The sequence below is a fragment of the Aptenodytes forsteri genome, unplaced genomic scaffold (assembly GCF_000699145.1).
Source record: "Aptenodytes forsteri isolate BGI_AS27 unplaced genomic scaffold, ASM69914v1 Scaffold53, whole genome shotgun sequence".
NCBI classification, from domain to species: Eukaryota; Metazoa; Chordata; class Aves; order Sphenisciformes; family Spheniscidae; genus Aptenodytes; species Aptenodytes forsteri.
Genome location: NW_008795909.1, coordinates 12178895 through 12195797, shown reverse-complemented (window position 1 = coordinate 12195797; position 16903 = coordinate 12178895). Strand labels below are relative to the sequence as shown.

General features: G+C 36.4%; 1 protein-coding gene across 10 annotated transcripts in view; it reads left to right on the top strand.

The window, feature by feature from the left end:
- Positions 1-16903, top strand: part of SLMAP (sarcolemma associated protein) — a 104636-nt gene that overhangs the window by 25122 nt on the left and 62611 nt on the right. For all 10 annotated transcript variants that reach the window (XM_009284469.2, XM_009284466.2, XM_009284462.2 and 7 more), the window contains exon 2: positions 14827-14974. In XM_009284469.2, coding sequence (XP_009282744.1) covers positions 14827-14974 — 148 coding nt within the window. The remainder of the gene's footprint in view (positions 1-14826; positions 14975-16903) is intronic.

Sequence of the window (16903 nt, the reverse complement as noted above, 5' to 3'; positions counted from 1 at the left end):
TCAGGGCAGTTGTATATAGTGACACTTGTAACCTTTTGATGAGGCTTTGGATTCAACTTTCAGGTGAGTGGATGTTTAAAAAGTATTCAATTCCTTCAGCCCACCTATGTTAATTTGTTCTTGTGATTTTTTTGGTAGGCAGAATGATGTTTTTGCTTCATATTTTCTCTACAACTGCCCTTGTTTTGTCTAGTTCAAAGCATCACAACTGAGTTAATGAGAAAAATCACTTGATAACCCTTCATTCATGGGTGAACAATATACCAGCTTTCTGCGTTGTGCGGGACAAGTTCCCTGAATTGGTAGCTGCATGGAAAAGCTTGGTAGTCAGAGGGACTAGTCATCTTTCTATAATTTTGTGTATGCTTTTCAGGATTAAAACTATCTGTACTTATGTCTTCTTTCCCTGTCATCCCCCATCCTTTTTTTTAATTAAATCAATTTGGAATAAAAAACTATCAAGCTCATCCTAGCTGCTTTGTTTAAAAAAAAAAAAAAAAATGGGGGGGGAAATGGAAATAACTCTTCTGATGATGATATTGAAATATAAAGAATGACCTAAGTGATTCAAGGTACATAGTATCAGCAACTTAATATCACTGCTTTTAGGAGGTGAACTGTGGAAAATTTCACTGTGTGTTTCTAGCCATTAAAAATGCATAACATCTTGGTAAGAAAACTGTTATATTGTGTTTTGGCAATTGGACAGTGTGACCTGAAATCTGCATATAGGTGGTTGGAAGTGTCTCTGGTTTTCACACCTGGAAGGATCTGCCATTTCGATAATTACTTGACAGCTGTTTAAAGAACTAAAACATCAATTTTCCTTTAAGATTTATGATGGAGGATATTTCTTCTTAGACTGACGATCTAGAACCACTGGTGCTAGAAAGAGGTTCTTTTTGTACTTTGAAAAATGTTTTCAATGTTTTAGAGGGAAATATGGCACATTTAGTACAAAAAATTGCAAGACTTGGTAATGTATTTCTGAGAGGTGCGGATGACTACTCTTGGGCTTTACAGCTGAAAGGGTGTGAGATTGCCAGCAGTACTTTGCAATTCCCTTGCCCCTGCTCCTTGTGCTCACTGGCAGATTGGTCATGGGCACTTACCATGTGTTCTAAGTACTTTTTTATTGACAAAGATATTTTAAAAGGCATTCAGGTTTGGTTTTTTAGCTTGTCTGAAGAATAAAATTCATGGGCACAGTGTTATCAGTGCAATGTCCCTGATGACTTTGTGGATATGATGGAAAATAGCTAGAAAAAAGACATTGAAATACTTTTGTCTGTGTGGAAAACTGTACTGGAATAATTACCTTGGCAAGTTTTGCTGTGTTAGCAAACCTTTGGATCTGTAAACCCAAGGTACCATGTATGTGATTTTTGCCCTCGACTAAGACTGGTACGAATCATGAGTCACTGTGTTTGAAATTGTAATTACCATATTCTTGAACATCTTATCTGCGCTCTGCCTGTTCCTCTGTCTGCTGGGGTTGTTCTAATGTTCTGAACCGGTGAGAAGGCTGCAGCACCTGCCCCTTGTTCTGAAGGCAGTAGGACACAGCTAAAGAAATGGCTGACTAATATTCTATAAGATTGCCTGTCAAAAATCAGCTCATACAATCTCTCACATTGCTGGCAGATCCATCTCAGTATGTGGATGCATGCTATAGGTATTTCTTTGCTTAAGCTTAAAAAAAAATTAATTTTTTTAAATTGTAAAATTGTTGATCTCAAAGGAACACCAGAATAATCTGCCTTTGTTCATGAATACCAGCATTCAATTACTGCTTGCTTTGAAAGTCCTGACCCAAGAATGCATTGCAAATAAATACAGCCTCCTCCCAGACTATTTTCGCTCTCACTTTGTTGGAGGTATGGCTTGGCACTGCCTTGAGTACAAATATTAAACTCCCAATTGTCAAATTTCTCCTCTGTGCTGGAAAATGAATTTTCCGTCTTTGGATGGAGCCGCACCCTTCTCTGATGGTGTTTGGTTTCCAGTTAATTGCATTTGCTCTCTGTATGGAATGCTGAAGTTCAAAACACAGAATGAAAATAAATTAAATTTAGTTTTTTTTTTTTTAAAAAAAGTTTTGGTCCTTACTTGATGCAGAGAAGTCTTCAGGAAAACATGGAGGAGCATAGTGCTCTGGTGACCCCTTGTTTTCAGTATGAGGAAGTGTGCAGTGCGCTCTCACTACGCTATATTTTGGTAGTATTTGTGGTTTGGACCTGCTACAAAAATACCTAGTTTGACATGATTAAAATTAGTACAGTGTCATTTGTACTTAGGCAGTTCTTTTGAGTTAGGACTTGCACTTCTGCATCTTTATTGGCTGCATTGAATTTATATCACCATAACATTAAGCTTATCCTCAATATAGTCATTTTAACTGTAGTTCAGAAATGTGCTGAACATTATTTTCCTTGTGACACCTATCATCTGTTAATAAATAGTTCAGGAGCAGATGATGTCCCAAAGCAAGACATCTTTGCTTTATGCAAAGGAGAGATGAACTAACTAGGCCTGCTGCAGATGTTTGTTTAAAAAAAAAAAAATACTGTTGTCACATTAGAAAAGTCCTTTCACATGGATTATGTCCCTTGCTAAAAGGGAGACAACTTCTTCATAAATTTTTCAGGGTATTTTTACCGTTTCTATGTAGTGGTATTGTGACGATACCAAACCACTGTTGCATTTGGAGGTGTTTGTGAAATCTGTGGGTTTTTTCCTTTATCTGAATTGTGTGATCACTGGGAGTTTTCTCTGTCATAAACCAGCAGCAATATGGAATTAATAATAGTAGGTAAACACAGTACCTTATGTAGAAGGAGTAGAAATGAGGAAAGGTTGAAATAGTTTCAACAACTTCTCCCTTTATTCTCTATACAGTTGAAAAGTGAACATGTGAGAAGAGATTTTTCTTTGCAAGGAGTAAATCATTACAGTTAGATGTAATGATTAACTAATTGGAGAAACTTAGCAGTGTGTAGCAAGATCGTTAAGCAGCTTTTGCAGTACTGCACCTGCCTTGAAATGTCTGGGATTGTGGTTGAGAGCTGGCGTTTCCTGATAAACTAATGAGCTGCCTCATACTTTTTGCTTTCATATAAGTAGATCTTTTCTTTTGGCTCTTCATCTGGTGTTGTGGTTTTTCTCCAATTTGCTTGCAAATGAAAAAGGTAATTGTTTGCTGATAGAAGTTTAGTAATGCAAATTTCTTAAGGAAAATTTCAATTTCAGTTAATTTTTTGCTAATCACTTAGTTACCTCGTTAATTCAAGGTTTTTGAGGAAGCAGAAACAATGCATAATGTTAGTGTTGTATTTTTCTTTCTAAGTATTTACTGTGCCAGATCCTGATAGTATTTCAAGATTTCCTTTTTTTTAAACATTTGTTTTTCATTTGTCTTCTGCTTTTCTGTCAATTCTGCCTATTCTCCAATGTTTTCCCACTAAAGCAGTTTAGAGTTTATTTTAGTAGGTGTTGTAGATCTTTGGTTTTATTTTTTATTTATGCAAGGTTTTAATAAGGTTAGTCTCTTAAAATCTAAAGACCAGGAGAGATTTATGCCTTACCTCTGGTCTTAAATTAGGGCAAAGCTATGTCCAAACATGATAAACCTCCCTTTTTATGTTGTACTTTTCATTGCTGTAGTTGGAGTCAAGACCACATTTTCTTTTTATCTTGCACTTTATAAAGTTGGTCAAAGAATGTAACTGTCAAGTTTAACCTCTTCTTCTTGATTGTGAATTTAAGAATAAAAATTTTAGTTCTCTGGATAGTCTCAGCATTTTTCCCTAGTGCAGAATTTTAGTACAGGTGCTTTTGCCGCTTGAAGGTAAGAGTAAATTGCAATGATAAATTGCCAACCTTTTAGGAACATACATTTGAAGAGAAATTAGTTATATATGGGAACCTGCTCTTTGCAGAGCTCATAATTCTTTATTTTTTTAATCTGGACACTTGCATCCTACAAATACAGTCTTTGGGATTTTGTACGCTTCAAGATGATTTTTACTTTTGTTATTGCAAAATTTGAGTATGTCACATTGCCAAACTCTCATTAAATATATTACAGTAAACAATAGTATTTAGTGTTCAGTCTAGTTTTGGAGGAAAGTATTCATGAAAGGGCATCAGGATTGATGAGTCTTTCAGCAATATTTTAAACTTAGAAGTTATTATCTTAAGTGATTATCCTGAAGAAGCCTGGATTTCTGGGTAATGGCCTATTAAGGTGTTTTGTTTCTTTTCTTTATTTTAAAGCCATATTAAGTTGCAGTATATTTCCGTAATTGATTAATATAGAGAACACAGTAACTTTAAGAGAAACCTCAGAAAGTCACCTTGCCCGTATGTTTTCCCCAGGGTAAATGTTTGCTGTGGTGATAGAAGTTGATGTAAATTATACAAAGTAATCACTAGTATCACAGTGATACGTGATACGTAGCTGTATAAATGGCTTGCGTTAACAAGAGACTGAGCTTCCTTAATGAAATAGAGCAGAACAGCTTTGCAACAAGTACAATATCCTTCTAGAAACCTGTTTTTTATCTTTTTTTTTTACTGTTTTTATGAGTCCATGACACTTGCCAGGTTTTTAATATGGGGCAGAAAATTTTTTTCAAAGTCTTTGTATGTTGTGTAAGATATTGTCATCTGTGACAGCAGTAATACAAAGTAAGTGTCTTCATTATATTGCCTTTGTATTCTAATGAGTCAATTTGAGCATCTTGGGACCATGTGTGAGTAATTATTTCTCAGGAATCTTTCCCTTGATTGCATTTTATTGTTAATATATTTTAGCTTAGCACTTAAAGCAGTAATATACCTTAATCTCTCAGCATCTTCAGGATGAGAATTTCACATAGAATGAAAACTCGACTTGAGAATTTTCATGTAGGATGAAAATTCAGATCATTTTTTGTTTTCCTCAAGAAAATTTGTTATAAGTAGTACTGAGTTGGGGAATTTTTTTTGTAGGAAACTTTTCTGCTTTGTCTATATTCAGAATGGAGTTGCATCTCCTTTTCTGAGGCTGTTAATGTCCTTAATCTATTTTGTGGTTTACTTACAAAAGGAAGTTTTAAAGCATGGCATATGTGAAGAGACAGACTTTGATTCAGCTGTGAAGAGAATAAATATATTTTTTTTTCTAATTGTCCTGAAACCATCCAGCATTTGTAGCAGAAGGCTGATTTTCAGGAATTCTTGTGAACTGTGAGGACAAAAGTTAAGTAAAAGGTATTCTAAAGAGTAGTAATTAGTAACTATGGTGACAGATGTCTTACTGTAGCAAGTCAGTCAGCTATATATAAACCAAATTACTTGTTAATTACTCTTCCTCTGGATCTCTTCTTTGTAAAAATAGACTTTTGTATCAAAACTAGTGACATTGATGTGGAGAGAGATCTATTTTTGCATGGTGTCACATTTTGTGGTAAAACATTTTATCTTGGGGGTTTTGGGGGAGTATCTTGTCATCCTGCTCCTTTTGACAGTGAATGCCTTTCTGGATTATTTGAATAACCTATGGATAGTAACTTTTACTCATGAGTAACTTTTACCTTTTTGAACTACTTTAATTCCACACCTTCTGTTTACCACAGAAAACTGTATTCAGAAAACTTTATTCAGGAAAAGAAATTAATATTGTGTGCCATGCCTAGGATTGCTTCAGGTCATATCCTTCAGCGTGAATCTTCTACATGAATGTACTTATTACAGAATTTTGAGGAATGAGGTGTTACTGTGTAATAGAGAGTGGTCAGGACTTGTTCTTCTGTGACTAGGTGTTTTACTGTATTTTGCCATTACAGAATGTGATTATTGGGAGGAGTTAACTGTCAAGTTAGGTTACAAATTGTTGTTTCTAGAAAATAGAGTTTGTGAGGTTACTTGAATGCCACCAGTCCTGCCAGAGGAGGGTGAGGGCAAATAGGTTACCAAGGGGAACCATCCTTTTGGATCATGTTTCTATTCATGTTGGTTCTGGGTTTTTTTTGTTAAAAAAAAAAGCAGGACTTGGGCACCTTTTGTGCAAAGTTTTGGATGAATGCACATAGAATAAAAGCATTGTTTTCAGTATAAGCTGTTACTTTAATGTTGGTATCCTATGATGATCATCTCATATGACAGAATTTTTTCCATATAAATTACCATCACCATAATACTACTATATTTTTTCCAGAAGTTTTGTTGTTCTAGGTGTTTGGAGTGCTGATAGTTCCTTTTAGAGCTAAAGTAAATAAATGAAATCTGAAAGCGGGTTAGTGATGTTTGTACAGTTCTGTACTGATCATTGGGATGTTGGGGGTTCTAGGAGTTGTAATGCAGTTTGTGTACCTGTATTTTATGAAAGCAAAGATGATGTAGGTCATCATGGTTTTCTTAATTTACTCCAACTTCAGACAGAGAAATCCAAATTCTGGTTGTGAAATGTACTTTAAGGTCTTAAGATTCTGATGTATAGCAGTTGACAGAAATCAGATGGTTGACACTGTAAATCAGCCTGCTCTCTGCTGTTCTCTTCTTGAATGATGCTGCTGCTGCGGGAGGTGTGAGTATATGGCTTAGGAAGCAGCTTCTGAAGTATGCTCATTTTTAGCCCAGGTCATTGTTATATACCAACCAAATTAAGCAAACTGAAAATGGTAGGAATTCTGAAACCATGCTGAATTTTTCAGCTGTCCCTGCCATTAAGCCAACTTTGCTTTCTGTGATGGGTAAGGAGTAGATAACTAGGATGGTGGCTTCAGCTGCCTCATTTCTTTTGTCCATTACCACATGTGAATTGAAGACCTGTCTTGAATGGTATAGTGATTGTGAAAGGTGTGTGGGACTATGGTTTGAAGTTGAGGGCAACAATGCATGACTACAGCAAATTTTTGGAGATAAGCAGTAGAGATCTTCATGCTCATTCTTTTATATATCTCCACAAGCTTTAAATTGTGACCATGGGTTTTTGCTTCTGTTACGAACTAGAGAACTTGGATTGTGATATAGTTTGAGTTCCTAAACTTAAACTTTTAGCCATCTTCTGCCAGTCTCTCTAATATGAATTACTTTGAGAAATGCAACAGTACAGCTTGAGAATTTTATTTGATAATAAATAGCCCAAACCATTTAAATAGAATGCTTTTAAGCTCTGCATAGCTTGTTCAAAAACTGAATAATTAAAAAGTATTGCTTAGTCTTTTTAGTAGCCTTTCTGTTAATAATGACCACTTCCTCATACAAATTTAAAAATCCTTTTAAAGTAAATGTCTGATATCCTGTCTCTGAATTTTCCTGATGTAAAGTAGATTATGTGGATAACTGCAAATATTGAAGAATAGTATAGAGCTATTGACTAATAGTAACCTTGAGTCCTGAGCTTTTCACCTTCAGACCAGTAAGTTCAGTTAGAACTACTAGCAAATGTGGGGTTTGAATAGTGGTTTAGAAAGTAAATGCTTTTGCCTAATGGGCACAACAGGTTCGAGATGGTATTAACCCTGCAAACATGCTGTCATTTATGTTTTTCTATTTTGTAAATGTTTTCAATATGCCATTATTTAGAATTCTGATAGGTGTATCTGTAGAACAAACAGGTTAGGATAAGTATTGCAATGTAGTATGTCAAAAGAAAGGTCTGTGCTGAAATGTTTGCAGGTACAACACACCTGGAAATGTTTGCTCTGTTTTGTTGAGGAAGATGACATTTTGCTACCAAGGAACTTACTAGAGCAACTCAAGGTTGTGTGCAAACATATGTTTTGTGCACAGTTTAAGCTGTTAGTGCCTCTTGGTGTTTGGCATTGCTCCTCTACCTAAGGTGGTTCCGCCGCCTCCCCACAAATCCACCCTGTCTTCCCTTCCCCATCATAGCCCCGTGTCCTTTTCAGCCAAAGTCTGCTGAGTTATCTCAGCCAAAAGTTAAGCTGAATGACAGGGCCTGTAGTGAACGTCAAAGCACTTGAACTATCAGGACACAGCAAGCAGCAGAGGGATTAATACTTTACAGCACTTCAAATACATCCAGAAAAGGCTGAACTGTTTATACCCAGATTCAGTTATGCTGGTACAAAACTGCTTTTATTGCCACAGTTTATTTTGCTTGACAACAGGTATGAGCAACTGGCAGGGTTGTCCTGGCAGTACAGTCAACAAAACTCCAAGGTGTAAACAAACACTGAACAACTTGGTCAGCAGAAGTGCACATTCACTGCTGTCCTCTCCTTCCTGCCCCTTGGAGCTACTGGCAGGTTTGGAAGCATAGCACTGAATTCCTGGGTGTAGCTGAGGATTTTCATCTTTTTCATCAGAGTAGCTGGATTTAGATTAGGCTTACACTTTCAGTTGGAAGTTTAGGGTGAATATTTTTTTTGTCCAGTGCTATGTCAATGAAGGTTCACTTTTTCCTTTTTTCTTATTTACTGCATAGAAAGAGTGGTTAAGTTTATTTTCCAAAGAAGTTACTGAAAACTACTAGCAAGTTGTGGTTCTCTCTGGGGACCCTCAACACTTACGGTCCCTGAATAGCTGTCTGCCACTCCTTCAGTTTGTTCAATCTGATTGGAAAAACCTTTCAGAGCTGGTCACTTTTAGTTTCACAGCCTGTGCCCGCCTCAGGTAGCTAGAGTAATTTTAAAAAGGAGATTTACTAAGAACTCAAAAGTTAGTGCACTAGTTTTGTTTCTAAGTTGAAGGAGCTGGTGTTTAGCAAGCAAAGAGCTATTAGGTCCATGTGCTTAAGAAATATAAGACTAAATAGAAAAGCAATTTTACTTGATGTACCCCACCCTGTGAATTATGCTTGCTTATGGAGACAAATACTTCTACTTCCTTGATAGGTGGGTGGAGTTAGGCAAGTGAGAGGAAAGGAATTTAGGATGTGTCTAAGCAGACCAGAATGAGGAACTCAATCAATTGAATCTGGAGATAATTTAGCATTTGAACGTCTCTATCTTACAGCCAAAGGAGCGACCTGGAATTCAGTGTGGTTTGCACAATGTACTCTGCTAGCAGAAGTGCTGCTCCCAAAATGAGAAAATACTCAGTGTTAACACTTCAAGGAAGATAAAGTAATCTTTTAATTGTATGGGAGAAAAAGCTGTCTGGCTGCAGCATGATAAATGTTGGCCATCTTGGTTTGACCCCATTATATATTATTTTAAAATCTTTGTGCACAATTCAGATTGTGCAAAGCCCATGTACTTCGTCTCCTAGTAGAATACTCAGTGTGAAACAAGTAGACAAACATAGTTGTACTACTCAGTCCAATTTTGGTCTGAACTATTACTTTAGGGCAAATATTCCAATTTTTAGATCCCTATTTACTTGCTGCATTTGAGTATTAGCTTTAGTACTCAGGGGGTGCATTTGTAATGCCGGCATTAGTTGTTTAATGGTTGATCATTTAGTTTGTAGCATGAGTAGGGGAAGAATGCCATCTTAACTGCGGCATTTTATGGCTTAATTGCTCTAGCTGACAGCCCTGCTGCCCCTTTGTGGTAGTAAACATGGCAAAAATGAAGTTGCCATCTCCTTAGTGGCTATAGTTCAGTTTTTGATGAACTAATTTAAATTCTTCTGGTTTAAACTAATGCCTCAAAGCCTGTATAACAGGGCTCTGATGCACGTGGGAGTTGTGTATACTTCTTTCACACAGAAAATAAGAGATGAGGAAAAGAATGGTAAACGAGGAGGTCCTGAAATTGGGATTCTGTTTCTATGTTAGTTGTTTAGGCAGTGAAAATACATTGAATGAATAAAATTAGTGATTGACTTTCTGTAAAAGAGGCAATGACCTACATTTTGGTGCTTATTATTTGCTTAATTATTAATTCAGCTATGGAATGAGGCTGAAACATGTTTAAATATATGCTGTGGTCTATGTCTGCATTTTTAGATGTAAAATTTGTTCTTCTTCATGGAGTGAATCTCGCATCTCTGCTGACAAACTGTCTCAGTTCTCCAGTAATTCTCCTCACTGTAATTCTCATTGTAATTGTCCTGAACTGCAGTTTCAAGCTGGGTTAGATGGAGTAGCAGTAATGTGTTCTTAAAATGAAAAAGGACGGCTATGCATAGTGATAGCAAATTTTTGTGAGTCTGTCTTGATCACCATTCTTGATTTACTGCCTTACTGCAGTACTGGTACAGTTCTACCCTAGAAGAGACCTGAGGTTCTTTTGTTCATTGTATTGTACTTAGGGTAGTTAGGCCATAAGAGTATTTGAAAAAACACTATTTAAACAGTTAAGAAGTCATTAATAGAGCACTTACTCTTTAAACATTTTTTTTTCTGTTGTTCTGTATGTGGAGCACTTACTCTCCATCTTTATCTTGTAATGAACAGTTGTGCAACAGAAAGGTCTCTGATACCTTTGGCCTTTGAGTGTGTGATTGATTATTATGCACTGCTGTTATTTTGAGATTTTAATTTTGTTCTGAGAAAGCTAAAACGTTAAACTAGGAAGTTAATTAAAAGTTCATTTTCAATGATGCTTTTGGCTATATTTTAGGCTAATTCTAGAACTTCATGTTAAATTTCTAGTTTGAGCCTCGGTGAAATAGTGCCACATATTGAGACATGCTGTATATCATCAAGATAAAGATGAAAAAAGCGGTGCTAAAAGCAAGTCTTGTAATAAGATATTAAACCAAAAGCTCGTCAGTTGCTTGTTCTACCCTTGTGTTGTACTGTAATTAAATCCAGGTGATTAAATCACTGAAAAAGTGTGCTTGCTTTTCAAGATTTTCTGGGCATCTCTGAGCCCATCCTTTGTCTTCTCTGAGATCCTTCAGAAGTGCCTCATCCTATACCAGAACTGCATATGGCTTGGGAAACAAAACACTTCGTGGCTTTCTTACTTGTCAGGCTAAGTAAGGAGTTATCTTCAGCCTACCTCTTGGTAGATGTTAGAGTAGTAATCATTAAGCAGAATGTTTTTTGTTGTTGTTACTTGTTTTTATTTCTTTCAAGAAAACAGTCTACTTACTTATCATAGGTGTGAAGTTAAAATTGGTCCTTCTGGAGCATAGCAATTTTGTAACTTCCTAATATCAGCTAGGATTCATATATTGTATGTGCATAAGTTTAATGTATTATAATCTGGGATATCTGTGGAAGAATTTTTCTATTTCGTTAATCAGGAAATACTAGGAATTTGTTACAGGGGTAAAAATTGTAGTGCTATCTAACTGCATGAAAGTAAAATGTAGACTGATTTAGCAAGTTGTGGTACTCTTCTGAGTCATTGACCTAGAAAGCAATGGAACTTAAATGGAATGTGATTTTTATACACCACAGGTCAAAGCAGAGGAGGTTCTTTTGTTCAATTTGCAAAACTGAATATTAACTGGAAATATGATAAATACTAAGTTTGTAAAATTAATACATAATTCCTTGTAAAACATGGAAACAAAAATATGTAGTTTTTTTTTGAAACTTCCTTAATGTAGTTTCTAGAGAAGATGGACTGTACAGGAGAAGATTAAGTGTACTGATGAACTGCAAGTTTGACTTTATTCTAAAGTCTCCAGAAATCTTGTGGAAGCAGCATGGTAGGATGTCTGCAGTTAACTGAGTTAATGGGTTATAAATGAGAGAGGATGCAAACTATCACAAGAACATAAATTACTAAGGAGGAAATGCGGGCTGGGATTTCTTTTTCTATCTGAGAACGTGTTACGATACTGGAGAGTAAGTTTCTTAAATAGTTGTATGTTACCTTGTATTTTAAGAAAGAGGGAAAGCTACCACTCAAACTATATATAGTTGTGATCTGAATTAAGGTTGTGATAATTCTTTCAGTCCTCAAAAGCTGAGGTGTTTTGAATGTTCGTGAGCCATCCCTCTCCGCTCTAAATTGGACTAGTTGTTAATATGAGGCTGGGGACTTTAAAAGGGACTTTAAAAGGGCTGGGACTTTAGTTTGATCTGAAGGGAAGTGTGAATTATAAAAGCAAGTGTAATTAGGTCAGTATATGCTGCCCTTTTTTCTGGCGGTACCGGCTTAAGCACCTCCTCATATAACTTGCATCAGCTCTCAAAACTGGTTTGCAGTGACTAAACAAATGCTTGAGCCAGTACAACTAAAGAGGTGGTGGTGCAGCTCAGCAATGAGCATCGGGAAAGGGAAAGATGTATAGTTACTCTTAAACCTGGCACTGCTGCTGAAGTTTGTTGGTTTGTGCTGGAAAGCAGGAAGAACAAATGGTGCTGGTTTCACAGAAGGCACTGTATTACGTAGCTGCTGTGTAAAAGGCATTGTTTTGGAAATTGGAGAACCCACCAAGGATACTGCATAACTAATAGTATATTAAATACCAGTATACTACCATAAATACTAGTTATTCTCTACAGGTGTTTGTTTCAGGGCTTGCGCTTAATTTTGTTTTCTAGAGATAACTTTTAGTAATGATACAAAAGTGACGAACGGATAGACCTTTAAGATAATTTGAACTAGTGAAAACTAGTATGGAAATAACATTTGAATTTGCTACATGAAACGGACCAGTGCTGTGGGTTGCTGACCAATTGCTACATTAAAGACATGATGACTGAATCCCTTTTGCGAAGTCGAAGTCAGTACGTTTCTACTTAGACATCAGCTTATTAACATGCTGTTGGTTTTACTTATTTCTTTACTAGATGCAGGAAGAGGAGACTATTTTAATTGTTTGTGAAGACTTTAAGAGCATCACTTTTCTAAAATTTACATAATGAAATTCAACAGCATACGGTTAAATGGACATCAATTTAATAACATTAAATTTAATGTGTATTTTCTATGGCCACTTGTTTACAGATCTTTTTTTGCAGTTTGAATTTTGAGAGTCTACTGGTATTTTGTAAGTTTTGTGTTGCTGATGCTCTGTTGCACTTCCTTTCCTGTGGTCACTCTTGTATTTCCCTGTGCTATCTCGTCTGTGCCCCATCTGCAGATTCTGCAGAAGTGTGTTTACAAGGGGCAGTGATTAATCAAAAAGTTGGAGGGATAAAAGGCAGATATTATGCATAGGAAAGAAAAGGGTGGGGAAAAACCAATAAGCACAAGCATGTTTGTTTCTCCTTGCTTGTGACTCACTTTGTCATAACAGAAGGATTTTCAAATGGAGCAGAATAACTGAAAACAAACAGGAAGTACAAAAATAATTATCTCTGCACTGAACCATGAGAGGGTTTGGTACTTTCAGATTAGTCAATTAACAAGCTAATTAATTTGATTGGCTTTTAAACTTAACTGTTATAAAAGCTATATTATATGCTATTACATTATTATATAGTATTTCATAATATATGGAGTATTATTTAGAGTAGGGTGGGTCTGATTGTTAATGCAGTGAATGCAGCCATAATTTCTTGATCTGTCCATAATTTGTGTTTACCCTTCATCTTTATGTACATATGACTGTTTGATGATTATTTTCTTTTTCTTCAATTTAAGATCAAAGGCCTATCTTGGAAAAAAAACTTTCATGTGCTGCTTTTCATTCTGTCATTACGTACACCTAGCTGAGCTTTCCTGTGCTGGCATTCCCCTTGATTACTGTATTGAGTCCCATCTTCTGGACCCAGTGGCACTTAAGCTTTCAGGTTAGGGGCACTGCTTTGTGCTACTCAGGATGAGCATGTAAGATACACATGCTTGGTGTCATTTTCCAATATGAGATCTGAAGAGTCCTAGTGCTGGTCTCTCACTCAATTTTAAACTCGCCTTTTCCCTCGATGCTTATTATTTTGAGCTATATATCACTTTTTTTGAGGAGTGTGGTAATAAAGGCAAATAAAAGCATGGAAAAGTTTGCATGGAATCCTGAAAAAAATCGTCAGTTGCTTTTATAGGAAAAACATGGGAATACATTCATTTCTCTGAAGGCAACATCTCTCCCCCAGCCTTATGCTTGCTTTAAGACTTGATGAGATTCCTTATGAGTGCAAGAAGGCAGGGATTTCTACCATCCCATCAGGTTCCTGTGATAACTATTGTCATCTTGAACTACTGGAAGTGACTCATTTCAGTAGTTACACCTGCCTGGTTAGTAACATTCCAGTCCCCTCTTTCAAGCTGTCTCCTCATCGGGTCTCAGCCAGTGACTCTGATCTTCTGCCAGGTGACTCACGTGTAACCTCTTCTCAGATGCAGCAGTTTTGACTAGAAGTCTTGTGTCATAAGCAGTTTCAGATTCAATAAGTTGCTATTAAAATCTAATTAACTCTACAAATGGATATTTACAAAGGTACTTGATGATGCAGCAATCTTGAGATTAACTTAATGCTGTGAACTAGTATCGCTGAGAGGTAGAAGTATCCTAATTTTTTTTTCCTTAGTTTCACCATGGTCTTAATTACAATTCCTGAATTCTGTCTTCTGCCAAAGCTTTTCTTTGTGCCCTCAGTGCTAGTCTTCCCTGCAGCCTGTTTCTGTCATGGAACACCAGTACCTTAAATGTATGAGCAGTTAGAATTTTTGTGTGTTGACCAACATAAATATAAATTCTTACATATGTGTGGCAAAAGGTGTTGATGCTAACAATGTCTGATCCTTTCCGTGCAGGCAGTAGGTTAAGTGCGGTTTGTAGCAATTATTTGCATAGTCTATGTGCTAGAATTCAATCATATGTTAAACAACTAAAAATCAAATACAAATATTTCTTGATAATGTGAAGGTGTTGCATCCTGTGTTGAGTTTGATACACTCGTCCTCTTCTACACTGGGAGGTGAAGCTGTATTTTATAGCAAATAAAATTTTACTGGAGCTTATGTTTCATCATACTTGTTTTGTTTTTTCCAGACACTTTACTATTCTTTTTGTTTGTTTTTACAGTTCTATCTTCAAGACACTAAAAGTAGTAATGGTACCTTTATTAATAGTCAGAGACTGAGTAGAGGATCTGAGGAAAGCCCACCATGTGAAATTATGTCAGGTGACATCATCCAGTTTGGTGTAGATGTGACGGAGAACACGCGGAAAGGTAAGGGTATAGATCATTTCTTGGTTGTTTTGTTGGGTTTTTTTCCCCCCAAGTGTATTTATTTAGAACATCTTATTATAATCCAATCTTTAAGAGTAAATGGTATTCCTGTTTAAGAAAATAGTTTTGGGTTGTGTTTTTTTTTACCTCTTCCCTCCTTTGTGCTGGCAGTGAGTCCTGTGGCCATGCGGTAAACTGAATCAAGAAACTGATCTGCTGAAAACACTGAGTCTATCCACCCACCTCACCTGCCAACTAGACTTTAACTGGGTTGCTTCCATGGCCCACCTTCTTCTGTGGCTGTATGGGTGCTAGTGTGTGTAGTGGAAATGGGGATCCAGGAAAGGAGGCTCAATGGGGACCACATGTTTAGCTATTGCCTCACTTAAATTGACTTACAGCAATTTTAAAAGTGCAGCATGGGCACGTGTGCATGTGCTGTGTGGGATTTTTTGGTTTTTTTTTAATTTTATTTTTATAACCACCTTTCTGTCAAGTCTATGAACTGTAAGTTTCAGCTAATAATGTGGCAGAAGTATGAAACTGCATTTCTTGGTAAAGTACTCGGCATGAGTTTGGAACAGGCTAATGTAATTCTTGTCAAGATATCTACTTTTTCCTTCTGTGACTGCTACTGGTTTTGGTTTCTGCAGGTATTTTAAAATGAGGATAGAAAAACGTTGCTAGCTGAAAAATGAGGTGATGGGATTTTTGTTTGGTTTGGTTTTCTTGCTGTCCTCTTGCCAGTATACATGCTCAAGAGATCTTTTATTATGGTAATAGCTATATATCTGGGTTAATCAATAAAAATGCAGCCTCTGTCTCTTTTCTTTTGCATTTATGTACAGTGTTTCAGGAGTCATTTCTTTCTCTTTCTGAAGACTTGTCTGTATGTGAATTATTAGATTGTAATCAATATTGTCAAGACTTTTAAAAGTTACCTGGTGGGTCTGTTCCTCTCTGTAAGCATTGAAGTTGGGGCCATGTTCTGAAGAATCCTAATCCAGTAACACACAGATTTGGCAATAAAACGGCAGAACTGCCATTGCTGCTCTTCCACTTTACTGCTTTTCTGAACAAGCCCTTCATAGAGCTTATTCTTAAAGAGGGGTATATTAGGAAAGAATGAAATGAAAGAATAATGTTAAATTTAAATGCTGATGGAAAAGTTCTTTTAAAAAAAACAAACATAAAACCCCAAACAAACCAACCCCCCCACCAAACCAAACCCCCTAAAACCCAACAAATAAACCCATAGTACAAAAATAGTTTCTGAACAAGCCCTTCATAGAGCTTATTCTTAAAGAGGGGTATATTAGGAAAGAATGAAATGAAAGAATAATGTTAAATTTAAATGCTGATGGAAAAGTTCTTTTAAAAAAAACAAACATAAAACCCCAAACAAACCAACCCCCCCACCAAACCAAACCCCCTAAAACCCAACAAATAAACCCATAGTACAAAAATAGAATTTTTAAAAAGCATTAAGTAAACAAAAATATGAAGGCTGCTCCGTTACTCACAAATTCTATCCATCTTTAGCCAGGTAAGTTATAGTTCTCAGTCTGAAGTATCGGACGAAGGTTAATGAATACATCTTTAAAGAAAACGTTGTTAAGCAATGGAGGTGGTTAAGTATTTTGTCATGGAGAGCTTCTGAAGCTATAGTATTTTTGAGTGATTCAAGGTAGTGAAGGTCACATTACATTGTTTTACTTTTCTCAAAAATGATGTTGCGAAGATTTAACTCCCAGATGTCTAGTTGGAATTCTCTGGGAGTCACTTAAAATGTTATTTCATAGAATCGCAGAATAGTTTGGGTTGGAAGGGACCTCTAAAGGTCATCTAGTCCAACCCCCCATGCTATGGGCAGGGACATCTTCAACTAGATCAGGTTGCTCAGAGCCCCGTCCAACCTGACCTTGAATG